This window comes from Dermochelys coriacea, chromosome 1 (genome assembly GCF_009764565.3).
Source record: "Dermochelys coriacea isolate rDerCor1 chromosome 1, rDerCor1.pri.v4, whole genome shotgun sequence".
Classification (NCBI taxonomy): domain Eukaryota; kingdom Metazoa; phylum Chordata; order Testudines; family Dermochelyidae; genus Dermochelys; species Dermochelys coriacea.
In genome coordinates, this window is record NC_050068.2 from 94,569,608 (window position 1) to 94,592,635 (window position 23,028).

The following is a 23,028-nucleotide window of genomic DNA, read 5'->3' on the forward strand; positions in this document are numbered from 1 at the left end:
CCTTACAGGTCAGCTTCCCATTGGAGCAGAAGTTGGTGACCAAGATTTGGGATTTATTCTGAGTGTAATTTGTTTGGACATAGAGTGTACAGTTTCCTTGAACAGGGGAGGCCACAAACAACATACAGGCAATCCACTACTACAAAAATCTCAACTAAAACATCATTGACCCTTGACCCAAGAAGCAGCTCTCTTGGACACTCCTGGAATTTCAGTGCTTAAATACACTGTTCCCTTCTCTACAGCTTGGCTTCTCACCTGTGGGAGCCCCTTGCCCCAAAGCAGTTCATTTAAACACCACATGACTTCCGGAAGAGTGAGTCTTGACATCAACTCTAGCCCTTTGTTTGCAACTTTGTCGTGTAAAGAAAAGGAATCTCAGAAAAGGTTGACTGCCCAGATGAAGGATACCTTAACCCACTCTTAGTACAGTGACAATATCCTGAGTGAAAAGAAAAGGAGTACTTGTGGCACCTTAGAGACTAACAAATTTATTAGAGCATAAGCTTTCGTGAGCTACAGCTCACTTCATCGGCAATATCCTGAGTGTCTATAGATCTCAAATCAGAACATGCATGACATTAATATGTCTTTTTTTATACTAGTTATCCTTAGGATTGTAAAGTGAAACACCCAAAAGTTGGGAAATGATAAGGTCAAGATTCCCTGCACAACCTTAACTCTGCCCTCTTGTGCACATGGATTTTGATACAGTTTTAAATTCATTATCACATTATTTTTTCAGCTGGGCCCCTGAGATGTTCAGAGCTCAAGATGAATGGTACTCAGCAAATGAAGCAGCACTTCAATAGTTTGTTTTCTCCTTATTGTTTAGTGTCCTCAGGCTTCAGTTATTGCACATCATAAAATTAGCTTGGCCACATGGGAGCAGGGTTTGTGTGGCATGGGAAATGAAAACTGACTGCTTCTCTGTTTTGCGTTTACATTTTTATTCAAATGTGAAATGAATTGATTTTAACCCATTTCAATATAGAAAAAAATTAGAAACAAACTTAAAAAAATCATGTGTCATACAACAGCAGAAAAAAAAGTTGAATTAAAAACAAAATATTGAAAGCAGTTTGTCAAATGAACAGATTTTGTTTGCTGTTAACAATATTTGAAAGAAAACAAGAACAAGAAGGGTGTTGTAATATTTGGGACTCCTTCATGACTTTTGCCTTTGTCCTTTGACTAAACTGTGGCTTTTGAGACCTGTCAGACCCTTTCCATAGTACATATAGGACTTATCTAGACTAGGATTTGGAAGGTGTTAGTTTACACTTGCTAGCCTATTGTAGACAAGATAGTGTATCTTTAACATTGTTTAGCTCAGCTGAGTAGGGGGGGTTCCTATTTCTGCATGAAGTGGTGTGTTGTCAAGGCAGAGTACTCTTCCCACCTCTCCTGGGCCTCAGGGAGGACTAAAGGCAGGTGGCTCTGTCTTTCGCTCTCCCTAGCTTGGAGGTTTGCTCTCTGGGTGTGTGGTGATGGAAGTGATCTTGACAAAATACAACAGTATTTTATAGTAGGGGTTCCCAAACTGTGGGATGTTTACCGCCCATGTGGTACATGAGCTTGTTGTTCTACCATTTAACTTGACAATGTTTTTTTTATGGTCGAGGTACATGAACTAATAAAGTTTGGGAGTTGCTGTTCCATAGTAATCATACTAATACTGCAGTAGCATTCTTGAAAGATGTAGTGTTTTGGATTACTGCTATAAAATACTAGAATACATTTAATAAGGGTGCTTTTCCTTCCTTCCCGGGCCCATAGATTGGATTGGCCTGGCAGTCTCCTGCGGCTGCTCCTGTGTTAAGGAGGGATTGTGGTGCTCTCATGCCAAGTCCTGGGTTGAGTTCCTTGGGGTGGCTCTCTTTTCCCACCCTACTAACTAAGTCTAAGCACTTGGTGTAGGTTTTTTTTTCCTTCTCTTGCCCTTAGAGGATGATTTCCAGGCTCTCTCTTGGTCCTGCCCTGCTCCACCGCCTGGGTCTGATATATAACAAAATACATCATGGGCCAAATACAAATTTAATGTAAATGGCTCCAATACGTTTTAAGAGAAAGGAGTTGCACTCACTTACCTCAAGTCTGTGTTGAATACCAGGTACTTTTAAAGGTTAGATTAATGTGAATTTAACCTTTGGGCCATATTCAACCCCTGTAAATCCACGGAAGTCAAGACATAAGCCAGGGATGTCTTTTGGTCCAATAATAATATGTTATATATTAGTGCTCAGGTCATTTTTAGAACACCTAACTGGTTGGTGATTTGCAATCTTGGGGTTGGTTAGCTGTGGTAAGGGAAGACGTTGATTGTATGGTGCCCTTTTCCTTCCCCTCTCCTGTGCCCGGAGATCCACTCCAGGTTTTCTTTTCCGCTCCGTTTCTGTATTTCGCCCATGCACTGTGTAGCACGTTTCTCTCTCTCTCTCTCTCTCTGTGTGTCTCTTTCCCTCAGTCACTGTGTCTGTCTCCGGGATTTCTCCCTTCCTACTTGAGGAGGCTGCTCCTGCAGGCTCCGTGCGCGTGTGTGAAGCAGAGGTTCCCCGGGATCCCATAAATACAACCCGTACGTGCACTCTGACCCACACACAGAGTAACACCACCAGAGGCGCGCGAGCACACACACACACACACACACACACACACACACACACGTGCATGCTCCAGTCCATCCCCACACGCGCAGCCAGGGAGTGAGGGCTCGCCAGCCTCACACAGGCAGGCACCGCTCAGTGGCCCCAGGATTTTGGCGCCCCTGGCTCGGGACTCCGCTCCGCAGCAGCCAGCCAGACCTGGGCGTGCAGCGGGGGGGGGGTGTGTGTGTGTGGGGGGGGGGGGGGAGGGGTTCGTTGGCACCGGGAAAGAAGAAGCGGGCGGGGGCGGCCGCTGCTGTTCCTGACGCCGCTCGTGTGTGCGCCCGTCTCCCCTTCGGCTTCTAAAAGTTTGCCTCAGCAAGGCGGGGGGCTCCCCGCTCCCTCTCAGCTGGGGGACCCCGTCTGCAGCTCACCCTGGAGGCACCTCGGCTCCGTTCGCAGCGGGTGAAGGTGGGACCCGGTCCCCGGGATTTATTGAGCCGGATTTGCATTTTGCACCATGTCTTCTTGGATCGCGGCTCCGCTGGTGGCTTTCACCGGGCTGCTGCTGCTGTCACTTTCGGCCGGGGCCGATGCGGCGGCTCGGAGCTGCAGTGAGGTGCGGCAGGCGTATAGCGCCAAAGGCTTCAGCCTGGTCAATATACCCTTTCAGGAAATAGCAGGTAAGGACCGGGATGGGAAGGAGCGGGGGGCTGCGGCGAGGAAACGGGTCCACGCGTGGTTACGGCACCCCCCACCGGCTTCTCCTTCTTCTTTCCCTTCTGGAGGAGTTGAAACGTTGTTCCCTTTTGCCCGGTCTCTCCCCCTGCGCCGCCCGCGGCTCCTGACCCGGGAGCCGCGGGCGGCTGTTCTCACAGCCCTGCACGCTGGGCGGCTGGGATCGGGAGCCGGAGCCATGGATTGCCTCATTGGGTGTACCCAGAGAATTCGGTCTGTGCCCCCCGACAGCCGGACAGGGAAGGGGCACGCCACGAACACGCGCGCCCCAGAGGAGCGGCAGGGGGGCCTGAGCGCGAGTGAGCGCCCCAGCAGCCATTACCCTGGTGGCCGCTGGAAACTTTACTTCGAGGCGCTGCTGGGTCATTCAAGCCCGAGAGCCGTCTCGATGGCGGGCCCTGCCCCCACTGCCCGTTCCTGCGGGGGGACAGGCTTTGCCCCTTTGCCAGTTGGGGCAGCGAGGGGACGGGGCGCGCCCCGCTGCCGCAGGCGGGCTCCTCGGCCTGCAGTTGAGGTCGCCGTCTGGTTCCCGAGGCGATCTGCACGTACACTTGGCTTTTTACAGGTTTCAGAGGAGCAGCCGCGTTAGTCTGCGTCCGCAAAAAGAACAGGAGGACGTGGGGCACCTGAGAGACTAACAACATTTCACAGATCGGTTAGTCTCTCAGGTGCCCCACGTCCTCCTGTTCTATTTGGGTTTTTGCGTGAGGCAGAATTTCCAAACACAGCGAAAGCGACTCTTCTCCTTATGAACACGACTCCGGTTAGTCCAGTCTCAGCCCCGACTCCCACCAGCACCGAACTCATCCCCAACCACCCCATGCCTCCACTCCCACCCAAGAAAAGGAGGGGAACCTGGGCAGCAGCAGCTGCTGGGCAGATTTTCCCTGCTGCTCTGAAACATTGTGACAACAGGTTCATTTCAACCCTTCTTTCTAACAGGGATTTTTGTTTTCTTTTCAATTTAGTGGCCGGCTTTTTGCTCCAACCATAGACGCATTTCAGAGGAGCAGCCGCGTTAGTCTGTATTCGCGAAAAGAAAAGGAGGTTTTTGTGGCACCTTAGAGACGAACACATGTATTTGAGCGTAAGCTTTCCTGAGCCCCAGCTCACTTCAGCGGATGCATTTCACATGCATCCGCTGAAGTGAGCTGGGGCTCAGGAAAGCTTAGGCTCAAATACATGTGTTCGTCTCTAAGGTGCCCCAAGTCCTCCTGTTCTTTTTGCATATACTCATTGTATCTCTGGAACTGACTGAATAAAAATGTGTCCGGGAAAGGGAATCCTTTGGCAATCGGATAGTAGAGTAAAAGAGATGCAGGGGCTGACTCGGAAATGCACGGACTTGGGCTGCTCAAGCCCTCCGGAGAGAAATCCGCTCTGCAAACTCCTAACACTTTGCTGCTTGATTCTCCTGTTTGCGCCGCGAATTGGGCAGTCCGTGGGTTTGTTTCCTTGCCTTTTTTTTTTTTTTTTTTTTTTTTTAAATTTGGAAGCAGCGAATTTTTCTCTCTTTGGGTTAAATAATGCCAGTGCTGCTTACCGTTTATTATCTGGCTCTTTATCATCACAGTGTGGTGCAAACATCTAAAGACCTCAAACATGCCAATCCATAGAACAGGAATGCTGTTCCACAATATCAATACATAATGGTCCTACAGCTAGATCCCCAGGTGTAAATGAGCATAGCTGCACTGAGTTCCCTAGAGCCCTAATTAAGAGGCAGACCAGCTGAGGATCTGGCCCATTGACAAATATTGGAAAAGGACAAGAGAGTGAGTGGCCTGTGCTTGTGGCAATTTAGAGACCTCTCTTCCTTCAGCTCAAGCTCTTGCTCTCTTTTCAGTGCCCTTTTTGGAATTCTTCTCAAATTGCTAATCAATTATATGAGAGCTCTCCTGTGAGCGGCCTGCCCTCTGAGTTTCTCAGTCATGCTTTCCCTTCATTTATGGTAATTTTCTTCTCTCAAACTGACAGTGACAGGTCAGTTTATGCCCTGTCCTGTTTAAAAATCCTAGTGAATTTCAAACTTTTAATGGCTTTGAATAGATAGTTCTTGTTTTCAGCTTACCCAGAAGTGTTAGTTTCTTCTCCACTCTTGATTTTTTTTATTGAATTAAGAATGGCCATTCAGTGTTTAAAATATCTTCCTTAAGTGTCAATTGAGCTTACAGGTTTCTATTAATAAGTATTGAGACCTAATGATTGGTTGCTAGTTAAACATACACATTAATCATAGTTAAAGCAAAGATTTCTCTTATCATTTCCTCTTTTATCCTTGTGGAATACGAAATTGATGCAGCTGTGTATGTTGTTTTTCCTAAGCATCCTAACTTTAAAATGCAGTTGGTTTTCCTTAATGTTTAACTACTTTGAATCTGGGTGAGATGATACTTTTAAACAGCTTACTTGTAGACTGTGGTATACTTGATTGTTGAGGACGCTGTGTTTACAGTGTGTTGGGTGTTTATAATGTGTTTTAGCAGTATGCTGTTTTGCACATGCTGCTGAGTGTTTTTGTAATAATTGCTTGTGAAGGCTATCCTGTTGTTAAATGGAATGCTGTCTATTTGTCACTAGATCCAATTATTGTAAGCATTTAATGAGAACAGCCAACATAAGGATTTTATGGTGCTTGGGTTGCTTGTTTGGTTTATTTTCCTTCCTGGTCCTTTTTTGACTTACATGAACTATAATTGCTGGTTAGTGAAACAATCTATTGCAGCATTAATGTGTCAAGGTGTATCAGACTTCATACATTTGAGTAATTGCTTTATTTTCAAAGGAATTTGATGTTGATCATTTGATAGTATGATTGCAAAGTAAATGATGCACAGTTTGATTTGTGTTTTTGGAGTTTAATATAGTTACACTTTTACTTTTGTTTTTTAAGAAGCTACCTACATTAGACTATTTGAACACATGTGTTAATACAAGGTGTTGAAAAAATATGCTAAGCTTGCGTAAATCAGATAGGTACCAGACATGGAGGAACCCAAGTTAAAATAACTTGCAAAACAAAATTGGTTGAATACCAGCATACCTTATATACATAAATCAATATTAATACACCATTGTTACTGGGATTTGCTTCTTGTAATAAACCTGCCTCCCCCCAAAAAACCAAGACTTTTTAGATAAGTTCTGTTCACACTAGTACTTCTCTTATTATTTTTAAAAGTTTGGGGGGAAATATGTTTTTTTCATAATATTTCTAGTGTTACATATGTTTGCACTGTAAGACTGTTTTTCTGTACAGTATTTTGATACAAATGAAATGTGTTAAAGTTAATGATAATGTGATTATAATGAACATATTTATTTGCAATTATATTGTAGGCTCCTATGTTAGTACTAAAGTGTTCAATGTGACTTGTGTAGTACCTATCAAATGTAGTGACTAAACCTACAACCCTAAACATCATGGCTTTTTGGGGATGTTGCTCATTGAATTCCAGTGCTGCAAACTACTTTGGACTATTGCACACACAGGTATTTTCAAGCACTTAGGACCAAATATTGGTCTTGGCAGCAAAACCCCAGTAGAAGAGCTTTGCCTGGGAGTGTCTTGGTGGAAGAGTCCTCACCCAAGTGTTATCACAGAAAACAATATTGCAATACACATAATATTGATACAGATTATCTTCCAGACATTGACATCCTTGGCACACTCAAGGATACCAGAGTAAAACCTGTCCTCTTGTAAAATTGCTAGTGAATGAATTCCATCTCTCATAGATGCAATGAGAACACAGAGTGTCACAAAATAACCTTTGTATAAAAATATTGAAAGGATAATGAATCTGTCTATTTAAATGATGGTGTCACGAATACAATATAATTGTTGTGTGAACTGAGTACACTTCTTCAGGCTTCTTGTGGAGGATGGTGTTATTCTGTGTGTGTGTAAGAATATCAGAATCTGACCCTTTAAGATATTTATATGAAAGTGCAATGTCATAGTAAAAAAATCTGTTAACAATACTTGTTAAATTCAAACCATAATTTCAATAACTTTAAGCATCTGACTTAAGGCAATAAAAACTGAAAGTTCAAAGTTAAAGTTGGAACATGTCCTTAACTCACACTGTTTAGAATAAAATGCTCCACAATTTAAAAGCCAAGGCAGTGTCTGAAATATGCTTTTTCTTTTTAAATGAGATCCTTCGTCTTATTTAAACCTCTTTGTTCAGTTCTCTTGATTATTTAAAAAATGAAGTATTTTATATCAACATTTGAACTATAGATTGTTTACCAAAGAGATCAGGATGTCTGTTTTGGAGTAAATCTTGAATAATGAGTAATTACTGTGTTCCTTGGAAAAAATATTGAAAGGTTTGGAGTTTTAAATATTACTTCAAAAGTCAGTAAATCTGTTCTCCTGGGGAAACAAAGAGCAGGATAAGATTCAGTCAACCAAGAGGCACTACAGTGAAATTAGTGAGAGCAGAATCAAGCCCTTTATTTTGAAGGTCAGGAGTCTCCTAAAGTTAACTTTGACAGTGTCTTTACAATGGCAAGATAGGGAGCACTGGATTAAAGAAAAAAAATAAAGTCCCTTCACCACCCAAAACAAAACAAACAACTCCAGCTTCTTGTAGGCCCTAAAACAATAATTAAAACTACTGCATAATCATTCATGTAATTGAGATATTAATTTGTGTCAGAAGCACCTAAGACGTTTTTTCTTAGTGTTTCCCCCTCCTTACTTATTGTTAGAATGCAATGACTGGTTGCCAGAAGACCATTGGGAAAGCCTGGTGGTCAAACTAGTGCCAAGCAGCTTGTTATTTAGTTATAAGTTCTACAGTCATCTCCATTGAAGTGAATGGGAACTCTGTGATCAGAGTGGCTATATAACTGGACACAATGAGAGACTGAAAAAGGCTAAGGACCTGCTTCGGATCTCTGAACAGTACACATCAGAAGTAATGACTGAAATCAGTGCAGTTACACTGTTGTAATTTTGTGAAATCAATGCTGGGCCCTTAGAGATTAATACATCCTTGAACTGTGCTCAGTGCAAAGACTGAAGTGGGGATGGGATTTTATACGATCTTTGCACTGCCCCTGTGCTGGGACTGCCATTGCCTTGTTTAGCCCTGGTTCTGCCCTAACTTGTGTCTGATCCCTATGAGCCATGCCAATAGCCAGGACATAAAATAATTCTGTGGTCACACCTTCCTACTTTGGTGCCCCAGCTAATTACCTGCTCTGCGGGCTTTTGGGGGATGTGTAGTGCCTGCTATTTGACTCTGCAACAGCTAGGAATATCCAATGGAGAAACTATTATGGCAGCTCTACAGCCACTTAATGCCCGCGGATCCTGTGTGAAGTGGCCCAGATCAACCATTAATTGAGCTCTTAGGTCATGTCTGCAGGGCAATGCAAACCCAGAATTTGAACTCAGGCTGAAGCCTAACTTCTCTTCCATTTACACACAAATCATGATAACCCAGGGCTTGGACCCAGGTTCCCAGGATCTCACAGTGGTGGAGAGTCCAAGCCTGAGTTAAGCCAGGACCCAGGGCAAGCCCTATTGCTTTGCAGTATAGAAGGAGCCCCACTATGAGAGTCCACTAAAAGTATCTCTCAAACCCATGGGCTGACTTTCTTTGTCTTCTGGCCAGTTAAGCTTGGTCGACAGTCAAGTTTTCCCACACTGTATCACGAACAAAGGGCCAGAGCAGCTACATTTTAGGAAGGTGGTAGGAAGTCTGGGATACAGGGAGTTGGACTTGAGCCTGCATAATACAATGTGGACACTGGAGACCCAGGGTCAGATCTAGGGTTCAACTATTCCTAACCTGGGGTTACAAATTAATGTAGATGCTCAATCCCAAGGTTAACAAACCTGGATTGTGCTAACTTGAGTTCTACTAACCGTGGGCTTACGTTGCAGTGTAGATATAACCTGAGGTATATTCTGCATTAAAAGACCTGTGGCTGTGGATCTATAAAATTGAAATGTAGCTGCTGAGGCTGGAGCTCGGACTCTCCCACGACTCTTTTATCATAGTGTAGGTGTACCCTGAGTGTCATTCTGTCCACTATTCCATATTGTTTTTACATTGATAAATAGCGAGAAGGTGATTTTGAAATGCATATTATATACAGTACCCAGAAAAATAGAATAGTTCTGAATGCTTATTGGATAACTATATAATTGCTTTTTTTAAAGAGAACTAATTACCAAGTAGTACAGAATGAAATCGGTGAGACTACTCACTACATATTGATAAACATGTGAATAAGTCTTCTCAGGATCAGGGCCAAAGACTTTTTAGGCCATGATGTTGCAGTCACATATGTACATGCTTAATGTTATACACATAAGCAGTCCCATTGAGCTGAGTGATATTACTCACTTGACGATTGCCTGTTCTGTTCATTCCCTCTGAAGCCCCTGGCATTGGCCACTGTTGGAAGACAGGATACAGGACTAGATGGACCAGTATGGCCATTTTTTATGTTCTTATGTACTTGTGTTCATAACGTTAAACACTTATGTAACTGCAGGATCAGGGCATTTGAGAAAAAAAATTCCCAGAAATGTCTAAGCCAGTCATCATCTGTATTGAGTTTTTAAACCATCCTTTAATCAGGCAAAAATTGTGTTACTGTTTGTTTGTTTCATTTAACTCATAAAAATTGCTTTTGGACTGAGAACTTTAAATCCCAACTTCTGGAGTTCCAGAGCATGATTTTTATGGTGGAATTCTAAACCCTGAAAAGAGGGATTTAAAATGGAAATGTCAGTAGCAATACTATAATAATAGTATAACACAACCTCAGTACCTTGTACTATTGTGCTGAAGTTATTTTTACTTTCTCTTTGCATTCAGATTTACAATTGAAGAACATATATAAAGCTACTGTACTCTTACATTACTAAGTGCTAATGTTTTAAACTGTTTTACTGCTACTTTAGTACTTATTTCATCATATGGTATCTTACACTGTTCAGAGACTTGGTGGTGGTCAGACACCGAAGTGGTCATGCACTGTGTTAAAAGCTCAGGCCATTCTTTTTATATGACTGCAATAAAGAATATATGCATTTCATTAATATTACGACATGGCTGTCATAAAAGGTAAGTTTCAGTTGAATGTACTGTTACTTGCAAATGGCAAATCTTATAACAAGTGATCAACAATAAAAGCTTTTCTGGATAATTTGTCTTAAAAATTACCACCTGCCATTTCTTTTGAATGACTTGAGGATCTTGCCGTATCACTTAGAAATCACTGGTTTATTCTGCATGATATATGTTAGAAAACTATGCATACTAATCTTTCTTTCAGCTTAGTAAAGTAAAAAAGTATAATTATGTTAATGTTTCCAGTTGAAATAAGAGGCTTGGTACTTAAAACTCCATTACAGTACCAAAGTATCTGCACTCATATTACCAGCAAAACGAAATTACATTTTCAATGAACTATGACTTTGTGATACCCTTCATACCTGGTTAATGGTCCTATCTCTCTGGAAAAGGAATGTTCAGTTTAGAATACTGACCATTTGTACTACCAGGCATAATTATTTTAGCAGTTTAAAAATGTATGTCTACACATATTCCTAAGCACTGCATGTCAAGGCTAGTGTTTAAGAGCAGGATAGCTATGCTAAACTGGAGAATACATTACAAGATGCCCAAGGAATTGAAAATGTACTGCAGATGGTACCAAAACATATACTTGGTAAGATTCTTGACTTTATATAGTTATCTATATGTAAGGCTTTACACCTATGGAATTAAAGTTAATTTCCTTTGCAGTTTAATGCTACAGAGTTCCTTCAAGCACACTGGAAAACTAGAGTTATTTCTAAGAAAACGGAATCTCTTTTTAGCCCTTGGTAATAAAGTAAAACTGTTGTTAAGACCACCAGTCCTTTGAAGTGCAGTTTATTTTCACTAACATGACCTTTTACTTCAAGAAAAGTAAAACAGTGCTTTATTTCCTTGAAAGATTTTGAAATACTGTTGTTTGGAAGAAAGAGCATTCTAGGCAATTACTGTAATTCTAAACGCAACAGAGGCAAACAAAACCAAGAATATTACAGATCCTACCCTGCTCAGCGTTAACTCCTACTGCTACTACATTCATAGATTCATACATACATTCACACATACATTCATTCAGACTTTCTATTACACATCACAGACCGTGTCTCCTGTGAGCTAAGTTAGAAGGTTATTAATAGCACCTGAACTTGCTTCTTAGAGCCTTTGGGAAACATTGCCTATAAATCTGCTGTAGGTACCACATGTGCCCAGAAGGAGGCTCTACTGTGTAACTTCATCCTATAGAGAGAATACCTCAAGCTACGTTTTAGCCCAGTTATTGTGGAATTGATTTTCACAGCTCATGACAGAAGCTGTTTTCAGCCCATGAAAAGGAAGTGGCTAAGGCTAATACTCCTAACACAAATAGCAAATTGCTCTATGGCTTTCATAGCCTGCAAGGTCTGTTACCTTAAAGTTCTAATGGACTTTTAACAGTATTTCCAGCTGAGCAGCAGATGTAAAAGATACTGAACACTGAGAGCTAGGGTTTTTTTCTACCCTGAAAGAAACATTTTTACAGACACTGTACTAACAATGGAGCCTAGGACCTGTTCAGTGACCTGTTGAGTTTAAAATAGCAGGACAAGTCTTCTGAAATTAATTGAAATCTTGACTATTTTTTACAGGTGCCTTATAGGGATATTACTGTTTCTTTGGTAGGATGTGGTTAAAGTAATAAAATCTTACATATGAAATCATGCCTGTCATCCTGAGTGATCCCAAAGGAATATACAAACGATATATATAGAGCACCAGTGAATTGCAGCCACTTTTGGGATGGAAAGGCAGAAAACAAACAAACAATGACACACTACTAGGATGGGTATTTACAGATTAGACAGGATCTCTATTTTTTGGTTCCATCCCATGCTTTAATAAATGGTCTAGAACTAATTTTATCTGCATCAGAAAACTGAAAGGCTGAGTCAATCCTGCTGGCTCCTACAGTTCCAGGGAATCTAGGTATTTAAAACCTGATGCTTACCCATTAAGGTATATCCTCCAGCTCATACACTAGAGATCCATTTAAATGTATATCTCCTATCTGCTGTAACATCGGTCCAGAATTCAGACTGTATATGATGATATAGTTTGGTCATAGTTACCGAGCTTGTTGCCCTTCTGACCCTTTCCAGGTCTCTAAGTATACCTCCGCAGGTATCAGGCCTCATGCCCTCACCTTTTCTGGAGTGAAATCCTATGATTCTTGGACTCATAGGCCAGGTCATAGGTTCTTGTACCCTGAGTTCCAAACATGCCTACTAATCTACCCAGTACCTTCTTCCTTTTGGGAGTCTGTAGCTACTGGTGAATACAGTGATGCAAAACAGCCTTCTTAAACCAATATTTTTAACATTATCCGGAGGAGCAAAGCATAACATAAGAGAAAAAGATTATTAAAACAATAAGAGGTAAGCACGCATGGCTATCTTACCTTGAATATAATCATTTTCTTGATGGGGGTCTCTGGTAGGCCCGCCACATATGAAGGCTCTGAGTTCTCCTTAGCTCAAAATCCTGCCTCCTGTATTGAGGGAGTGTGATTCTTTAAATCCAAGCAAAGTCTTTGAAGTTCTTTTCCTGGATTTTGATCTGCTCCCCAAAACCAGTTTGGAGAGCTCAACTGAATGTTGGAGGTAAGATTTCAAAGTGCATATCTGTTACACTGCCCAGCAAACACTTAAGGACAATGCATCTCAGGATCTGCCCCACATTTCCTGACAATCCTGTTACTGAATTAACTCTACATATGCACACATAGGGAACATCCTTACAACAATCAAGCAAACATAACATAGAATAATTAATAAATTATTACAGACCAGCTCCAAATCCTTCAAACCATTACTTTCTGAATGTGTAGATTTATTATCTGAAAAGTAATTAATATAAAATCTTGGACTATAAGTAGCTTCTGTAACAACCAGATAATCATTGTCCTTTGATTTTGTCATTTTAAATAGATTTTTTTTTAGTTTATATTCTCCAAAATGAAAAATAGTGTAGAAATTAGGTTGAGCTTTAAGGTGACAAGAGGGGATTTGAAAGTATTTTATAATATGTTGTATACCACTCACAATATTCTTCTAACTAAGCAATTCATATTTATTTCAGGAGCATTATGACAATATTATTCTCATCAGAAGTTTGGAGATTTCCATAAAACATTAATACTTACAGTTGCTAGATTTGGATTCAAAACAATCGTTTTGTCCCCTGGATCCAAAATTCATCCATGGTGAGTTGTTGGGACAATCCTTGTGGCTGTAAATGATGGTGGCATTGGAATCCCAGGAAGGAACTCACAATATTTTGGATGCAGTAGCTGCATTAGAGGAAGGGGCCAGTGGGATGGTTCAGATGGAAGGGTTGGGACTGCGTATAAGTGGATTGTGGAAAAGGTGCTGATGTTGGGGTGAGGGGACGGTTTTATGCACATTGGTGGCTAAGAGGGGCAGGAGTACTTCTCCTTCCCATCAACTCCTGGGAAAATGTTCATTGTGCAATCAGCCTCCTAAAATATATCTTCCCCTCTCCCAGTACTGAGTACTGTGTATAGGGCTGGAGAAAGGGAACACTGAGGAACTGCTGCAAGGCTGGTTAAGGGGTTGGATGAGGGTAGGGGAGAGGGAGCAGAACTTCTTTCCATTCACGCTGTTGCTCCCACTGGGTCCTAATAACTATGGATTTTGCTATTTTTTCCCAGTTAACCAGGGTGCAGTGATGCTCCCTAGTGACTTAACCTGGAAGAGATATTAATGTATTTCTATCATGATTTCTTCACCTGATAGAGATGCATTAGTAATTCCATTGTCAAACATTTACTTCAGCTTTATAGCTTACCACCCTCTACAATATTATTGCTACTCTGAGCAGTGACTGTTTGTCAGTAAGAAGCTATTGCTGCTCAGAGTTGGGAAAATGTAGTTCCGCTGGCCCCCAGCTCTACTGAGTTGAGGGGCATAGATAGTCCATAATGGTTAAGGATCACTCGAAACTTTTAAATGTTAAGGGTCTTTTCTCAGTGCCTGTTTAACACAGCTATCTTGGAACTTACGTTTTTTCACTACGGCTGTGCTGCTGGGACGTGTCCTATCCTCTCTGAAGTCCTTTTAGGATGAAGGTAGATGGCAGCCTATACCTGATGGAAACCTGAAGTTCCTGCAGTTAGGAGAGGCCCTTTCCCTCAGAAGACTCAGGGGAGGGTACAGAGTGGGTGAGCCATCTGGTCCAAGTTGTTAGCAGGAGGAGGAGAAGACAGTGGACTTCCTCAGAGATGTCTAATCTAAGAATGCAGTGCCCTGGTGTTGTTGGAGGGATGGGGACAATTGGGGAGTAGATGCGGAAAATGGGAGGTTGGGTGGATAAGGAGAGGCTGGAAATGAAGGTAGCTCCTGCTTTGCAATATGAGTTCAAAATGAAATTGCAAGGAATCCCATTGCAAACTGAACCTTGCAACTGTTGCACAGTCCCACATACAATCCTCATGTGTGCTGTACACATTGGTGATCTGTGATGGCTACCAATTAGTTTTCAGGGAGTGTTTTTTAACCTAAAAAGCTGTAAATGATTTACATCCTGGCAATCTGATAGACTGCCCCTTTCCCTTTCTGGTGGTATAGTGGAAGTTGCAATGGGCTGGAGCTACATTTGGTATAATTTAGAAGGGTCTGCAAGCAGGCATTCTTGTGTGGTTTCCTTGTTTTTGAAATTTGTTTCTGTCTTGGTAATCTTCAGGATATGCTATAAAAGTCACCTATTCTCCCAGACTTTTGCTTGGGGACTGTGAAGAGGGCTAGACAGAGTCAGATACCTTGGTGATAGGTATCAATATAAGAACCTGCACTGGTGATCATGGGAAGGAAACTAGGGGGCGTTTTTTTCATTGGTCTTTCATAGTCATCATGTCTTCATAGCTGGTATGTTGAGTTTTGCAGGTATCTGCTAATTTTGTTGCACCTAGAAATTTTGGGTATATTGGAAAAATGGGATGGTTGTAGATGAGGATGCTGTTTTATTTATTTATTTGTTTTGATTTTTAAAAAGCTCACCACGTACCGGACGGTACCCATTCAAGGCTCTGTGCACCTCTGACAAATATTTTAAACAAAAACACCATAGTAGAGATGTTGAAACATAGCAGTCCAAAGCAGTAACACTTCTCCCAGCCTACTGCATCTCATCTAATCCCCAGTCAGAAGGCTTTAGAGGTATTAATTTTTAACTTTGTGAGTGTATTTGCTTTTAAATTTGTGTTAGTACTTGCAGAGCTGGGAGGGTGCAGTAACAAATGAAAATAAAGTTGTGATGTCTACATACACTCTTTACAATGGTCACACTTAAAGTTTCTTTCTTTTCTCCCCTTTTAAGCATTTAAGAAATCTCTCTAACTGATAGAATCTTTCAAAACAGAATAAACTTTAAATACAACACAAGTACTGTAGAATGAATGTGTACTATATAAATAAAGACAGGTTTCAGAGTAGCAGCCGTGTTAGTCTGTATTCGCAAAAAGAAAAGGAGTACTTAGTCTCTAAGGTGCCACAAGTACTCCTTTTCTTTTATATAAATAAACACTTTGATACACATATAAACAATTGTACACATAGTATAAATATTTCCTTCCCTAAATTTACAAATCCACAGGCCAATATTGCTTCTACGTGTGAACAGTTTTGGATCCTGGGATGAAAAGGGCAATATAAAATTGGCATAGTAAAGAAATAGGAAAAATCTCTCTTCAGTAGTTTTTGGCTCATACTGCATTTTCTTTAACCAATTAGAGCTGTGATCATTTACATTGTTCTTATCTGCTCGAAACTTGCATAGCATGTGCTTATTTTAAATAGTTTTGAAAATGGAAAAGAAAAAAAATAAGGTAGGCCTAGTTGAGAAAACTTCCTTAAAAACAAATCTTCTGTTCTCATTGGTAAAGCAGAGACTCCTCTGTTAGCAGCAACAGCTGCAAAAAAGCAGGAAAGGCAGTCTACACTAATATAAGTTGCAAAATGGGTTGGTTGCAGTGGCTCAACAGAGATTTAGCTGTTTCTGGGCAGAAAAGTCAAAATCTAATTTAAAAATGAAGGTGTTTAAAAGCATGGCAAAAGGTGGCTTTATTTCTTGAATTGGTGAAAAGCTAGGAACAATATTCTTTGACTGCTTCTGTTACAAGAGAGTCTGTCATGTTGGCTATGGCCTAGCAATGAGCATTGTTAATTGAATACCTACAACACAACTAAAATGCATTGATTAAATGCAAACACCTGCCTTTGAAATATAGCCTGCCGATACCCAAAAATGGTTTCCTGAAACTGAAAACCGAAATAGTGATTAGTTTGTTCTTAAAGCTGATCTTCAGAAGTCAAAGTCCTTTCTTTTAATAAGAACCCCCAAAACTCTTTCGTCTTTTTTACAGAGGTATCACACACACTATAAAATGCACATAATTTGACTCTAACCTGGCTGGTTGTGGGTACATCATAAGTTTTGCTGTTAGCGGTATCAGAATAGTGCGCTAAAGACCTAAGACCAAATTCTTGACCTTTCCTGTATCCATACAACTCCAGGAGGTGTAACTAAGGGCAGGATTTGGTTAGTGTTCCACCCACCTGGTTTTCACCTGGACAGTCCAGGTTTCGGCTTGGGTGTCCAGATGCCATTTGACAAGCCCGGATGTCCAGGTTTTGGATCTGTGACAACCCTAAGCAGAAGGAAGGAGGCAGTGCAGCAGCAGCAACCACTGCCACCTCCAGGACCAGGTTGCTCATGGGGCTTGCCGTGGAGTGTGGCTTGCAGGGGTGGGGCCTTAAGGGAAGAGGCGGAGAAGGGAGCAGGGCCTGGGGAAGAGGCGGAGAAGGGGGCGGCCTTGGGAGAAGAGGCAGAGCAGGGGGCGAGGCCTCAGGGGTCCAGTTACCAGCCATTAGAAAGGTGACAACCCTAGATTTGGCTAAGATTTATTTTTTACATTTTGCAGATGAAAAGTATGAAATAGAAAGGTAAGTGATTACATGTGTAGAGCTCTAAGGCAGATGCAAAATTGTATAAATAATGCCTACTCTTATACTGCCTGAAGTCTCCTGGGGCCTCACTGAGGTACAGGCTTGGAAGCAGGGTTTACTGAGAGTAGTATTTGGCTCTGTATTTGGTGGACTTTTGTGCAGACAATGCCGGACTCTTACTTACCCAAATGTAGACAAATATGACTATATTATTATTATTATTTATTTGTCTAATAGTAGTATCTAGAGTCCCTGATGAAGATTAGGGCCTCATTGTACTAAATGCTGTACAAACACTTAGACTTGCAGAACCGCAGGAGTGCTCTAATCCTGGCATTACTGAAGTACACATTGGTTTAAACACACTTTTCTGTTACACAAAGAAAGAAGATAGTATAAATAAATATTCTCATTTTTTTGAAAATTGTCCTTTTAAAGGACATCAGCTTTATATCCCACTGAGATTTCTACAGCAATTGATGGATCCTTTGTGGATACATGTTTGTACCTAGTTAATTAGGAATTTAGAGTTTGAGTTTGCGTTTGCTTTTTTAAAGCTGCTCCAGCTGGACACTGTAAATCATTGTCTAGAGCACAATCAATGTAGAGTACAGAAACCATCCTTGCACAGTGCCAAACCCACAAATTCTTTACACCTTGTATGCCAAAATCTGGTTGCTGAAGGATACTTAAATGAATAAATACAGATCATTGATCAAGAAGAGCTTTTTTCTTATAGAAGGGGTGGATTTGAATTGTTTCTCTCCACTGATTTGTACACAAGAGAACAATTGGCAGTTTGTCTATATTCTGCAGTGCAGCACAAATAGATGTGATAGACAGAGTATGTGAAACCTCAATAAAGATGCTACAATTGCAAAATAAGTCTTTTAAAATTGCAGGTAGTAGGCAGTGTTCTCTTTCTTAGATATACCATGACTCTGTCAGTTATGTTAATTTCATTTTCCTTTTAATATTTATATGACTTTCTTTCTGATTAGTTTTTGGCTTCCTGTCTCCAAACAGAAATCTTCTAGAGTATTATTTATTTTCCTTTAGTCCATACTTACAGGATGGGAGATTCTATCCTAGGAAGAGAGGTAATGCAATCCTTGGATACATAAATAGAGGAATCTTGAGTAGGAATAGAGCGGTTATCTTACATCTGTATTCAGCACTGGTATTACTGTTGCTGAAATACTTGTCCAGTTCTGATGTCTGCTATTCAGGAAAGACTGACAAATTGGAGAGAGTTCAGAGAAGAGCCACAAGAATGATTAAAAGATTGAAGACATGCCTTATAGTGATAAACTCAAGGGGGTCAATTTATTTAGTTTTACCAAGAGAAGTTAAGGGGTTTATAAATACCTACATGGGGAACAAATATTTGTTAATAGGCTCTTCAGTCTAGCAGAGAAAGTTATAGCATGATCCAATGGCTGGAAGTTGTAACTAGAGAAATTCAAACTGGTAATAAACTGTATATTTTTGACAACGAGGATCATTAACCATTGGACCAATTTACCCAGGGTTGTGGTGGATTCTCTATCAGTGGCAATTTTTAAATCAAGATTGGATGTTTTTCCAAGAGATATTCTCTAGGAATTATTCTGGGGATGTTTTGTGGCATGTGTAATACAGGTCAGACTAGATTATCACAATTCTGATGACCTTGGAATCGATGAATTATCTGTGATGGCAAGTGGTGATTTGGTCATTGCTGTCTTCTTGCTCCCTATTTTTTTAGCAAGTTGGCCTTCTAGCCAAAATATCTGCTTTTGATTCTAGAAGAAACTTTATAGAGCTCCCCTATCCCATGTAGAGTAAATACCAGCAAAGTCAATCTCAAGAAGGAGGTATTAAATATTTGAAGGAATAAGCCATGAAGTCAGTTTAGGATTCATAACTACTAATCATCTACAGAAGCACACATGTCGATTTGGTGTTGATGTATATAATTTAGGTTACTTTTTATAGTTGTGCTATAGTGCAGCAAAACCAATAAACCTCTCTAAGAAGACTAATGAAGTTGGCAAATTGAGATAATTATATTAATAGCTAGTGATCTTCTCCTTGTTCCATTCTGTGAGTTGACTATGATGTAAAGAACTGATTAAACTGTTGAAGGCAATGAATTTCCAGATATGAATCATACTGAAAGGACAAGGAAGGAGGGAAGGATTGGGGCTCCTGTATCCTCACCTCACCTCATTACAGAGATGTTCAGATGTACCCTAAAATATCTGAAATGAGCGTACAATGGTTATGCTACCCCATGTTTGTCAACATGCTAGTGTAAGTCTGTGCAGGAGCTTGGGGAGGATGTGACAGTAACAAGTAGCTGCATGCTCAGATTAATAGAATTATTTTACTTTTTGATAATCTTGCATAAATATGAAACAGACAAGAATGTGGATGCCATTATCTGATGGTCCATAAATTCAGAAAGTTAAAGAGAAACACATGTATAACAATAGGTTAATCTCCTTCTGTACACTGTGGCTTCAGTGATTAATAATTACTGACCTGCAAGGCCCTGATTGTACAAACAGCTCCAGGCAGGTGGAGTATTAGTGGTGACAGGAGCCTTACATCCAAACAGAATCTCACTGAAGGCAATGAGGTCTCTGTGCTGATATAAGGAGCTATCTGCATGAAACTCTTCGGAACACTGGGGCCTTGAATTGCAAAGGCAAGGCCAGGAGTATATGCAGAATACAAATAGGAGAATTAGCTACAAAAATATTTATGGCGTAGATTTTCCAGCTTGCTTCTGTAGAACTCACAGTTCATTCCAAAGGCACTTTTTTCTTTCTTTTTCAACCCTTTCTATTCTCCCCACCTCACACAAGCACCCATTTTAAAGGAAGAAAAAGTCAAGAACAAAGTAATTCCATCATTTTCCTCATATTTGCTGGAATACCTAATTTATCTTTACAGAAGTGTCACAGTGCGATCTAGAGAAAGTCAGTTGCTTCCAACTATTCTCCAGACATCCTGAAGACAGTTTAACACAATATGTATGCTTCCATAGTATATTCTCAATTTAAAAGAACTGAGTTTTCTTTGAGTATGACCTCTCAATCTCCCTCCTTCCCAGTGCTAATTGGACTTATTGTAGAACTTGACTTTGGGGAGGAAGAGGTCAGCAACAATAATTTTATGAAATGCTGATAGGAATTTTTATTCTATATGCACTATGAAAAGTGTACAAGAAAGGTCAGATGAACATAGATACAGCCCTGGAGCAAGAAAGATGATTGCATTAAAATGAATGACGTTACGCCTGTAGTGTGAGGACATAAACATAAAGAGCCATGCCTTAAGCACCCACTAGAAAACTCCCTGATTGGGAATTCCTCCTTCTTTTAAGCTCCACTTGCAACACATTATGGTCCTCTCTGGAAATGGTGGAGGACCAGGAACTCTATATCCACTCCACAACTCCCACCTACATTATAGATGAATTCAGCCCAAGTGTCTTCATGTATTCAAACGAGATAAACACCGCATGGGTACGCTAGGTGAACTGATAATGCATTTAATGGGATTTTATTGCATTTCCCTCCCCCCCCATTTCAAGAAGACTATACTTCAAAGACTATGCTGTTTAAAATATTAGCCTAGGCAGCAAAGAAACGTTTTTACAGTAAATAACAGGGAGTCATACTCTGACAGAAGATAGCTTTATCATAAGATCATAGTGTTGCTTCGTCCCAAAGTTTGATTTCATCAAAGCTGAATCTACTCGAAAACCAGTCAGGATAGCTGGTTTCCACCCCTAACTCCTACCTGACTCTTTCAAGAGAGATTTTAACTGGTTTTTTTTCTTGTGTTGATATTGTTAATTTAAGTGTTTAAATAATCAGATATTACCCCTTTAACTGTGACTGCAACTCACCAATGAAGTTCTAAGAACTACTAGAGAAAAATGTCAGATTGTAGAATAATCTTCTAAGGGATTTGATGGAAGCCTCATTACTTTAGTCATTTCATACTTAATTGGATAAATCTTACATGGCCAAATTCACCATCACTTTATGTTGGTTTCTGTCAATGGTGGTAAAAAGCCTGATTGCTAAAAGTGCTTTGGTGGATCAGTTTGCAGTGCCAAAAAGTGTCGACAATTCCACAGTGAGAATGGGGTGAGAATTGGACCAGAAGGAGTTATTGTAGCTCCAAAAGAAGGCAACTGTAGAGAAAAAGTGTGTGATTAGAGAGCCTGGAAATCCATTGATGCAGCAGCTATACTCGGAACCCCTGGATTCTTGGGAAGGTTAACAGTCCCCACTCCCACCATGCCGAGTCCTGATAGAGAGGGAAAATGGAAAAACTGCCTGTCTTCCTTAGGAACAAATCCCTGCATTAGACTTAGCTGCTGGTAACTGACTAGAGAAGTAGTCATGAATGGCCATAATGACATTGGCCAGTTTTGTTTATTAGTTTGAGCTCTGAAAAGTAACTCATATTCTCTCTCTCTCTCTCTCTCTTTGTCATTCACACACAGATACCACCTGGAAGACATTTATTTTTTGCTAGTGACCTTTTTCATGGACTATAGTCAGAGGACTGTAATTATCTTGGCTCTCAGAACTGCATGGATATTTAAAAAGGAGGTTAGTCCAAAGGGACACCCCAATTAAGAAACCCCAAAATCTTTCATGCACAATTATTAGGCAGATAGATAGGGAAGAGCCTATCCCCCGGTTAGGATAGTCCATGTTATACTATTAGGATGGTCTTGAACATGCTCAGTAGATTCTTTCTGATGTCACCAGATGTTTTCTGATTGTCACATATATCATTCAGTCTGGGCATAGTCACAGGTTCCACAGTGGCAATAGGGGCAGCAGTGATTGTGGTTGCTGCTGAGTGGGAGTTTTAAAATTTCCACTAGAGAAAAATGATTTGACTCGACACCTGAAGAGCCTCTGAGTGTTACAGAGCTATCACTGGCAAAGCCATGTCAAGGTTCCTTCCCCACTCTGAACTCTAGTGTACAGATGTGGGGACCTGCATGAAAACCCCCTAAGCTTATTTTTACCAGCTTAGGTTAAAACTTCCCCAAGGTACACACTATTTTACCTTTTGTCCCTGGACTTTTTTGCTGCCACCACCAAGCGTCTAACAAATATATATAAAAGGGAAAGAGCCCGCTTGGAAACATCTTTCCCCCCCAAAATCCTCTCAAACCCTACACTCCCTTTCCTGGGGAAGGCTTGATAAAAATCCTCACCAATTGGCATAGGTGAACACCGACCCAAACCCTTGGATCTCAAGAACAATGAAAAAAGCAATCAGGTTCTTAAAAGAAGAATTTTAATTGATGAAGAAGTCTTATTGGGATCTGGAAAGTGGGCGGGCGAAGCCCGTCCACCTCTAAAGGATCCCCCCCAGCCTAAAAGGGGGATCCACAGGACCTAGATACCCAAAAAATTCCAGGGGACAACTAATGAATAACAGGACAGGAGTGTGGTCAAAGGGGCAAACAAAGGGAACTGGATGGGGACACCGAGCAGAGAACCCCGGACAGTGCCCACTGCTCCCCAAAGACGTCAAGGAAGTCAGAGGACGCTGCCCAGAGAAACTCTGCCCGGATGCGTGAACGGACCGAGGATCGGAAATAGGCCCCACACT

General features: G+C 41.0%; 1 protein-coding gene across 2 annotated transcripts in view; it reads left to right on the forward strand.

The window, feature by feature from the left end:
- Window positions 1-1,533: 1,533 nt before the first annotated feature.
- GPC6 (glypican 6) overlaps window positions 1,534-23,028 on the forward strand; it is a 1,178,678-nt gene continuing 1,157,183 nt past the window's right edge. The window contains exon 1 of one of the 2 annotated variants that reach the window (XM_038388012.2): window positions 1,534-3,268. In XM_038388012.2, coding sequence (XP_038243940.1) covers window positions 3,106-3,268 — 163 coding nt within the window. In that variant the 5' untranslated portion in view covers window positions 1,534-3,105. The remainder of the gene's footprint in view (window positions 3,269-23,028) is intronic. The other variant, XM_038388013.2, reaches the window with a different exon arrangement.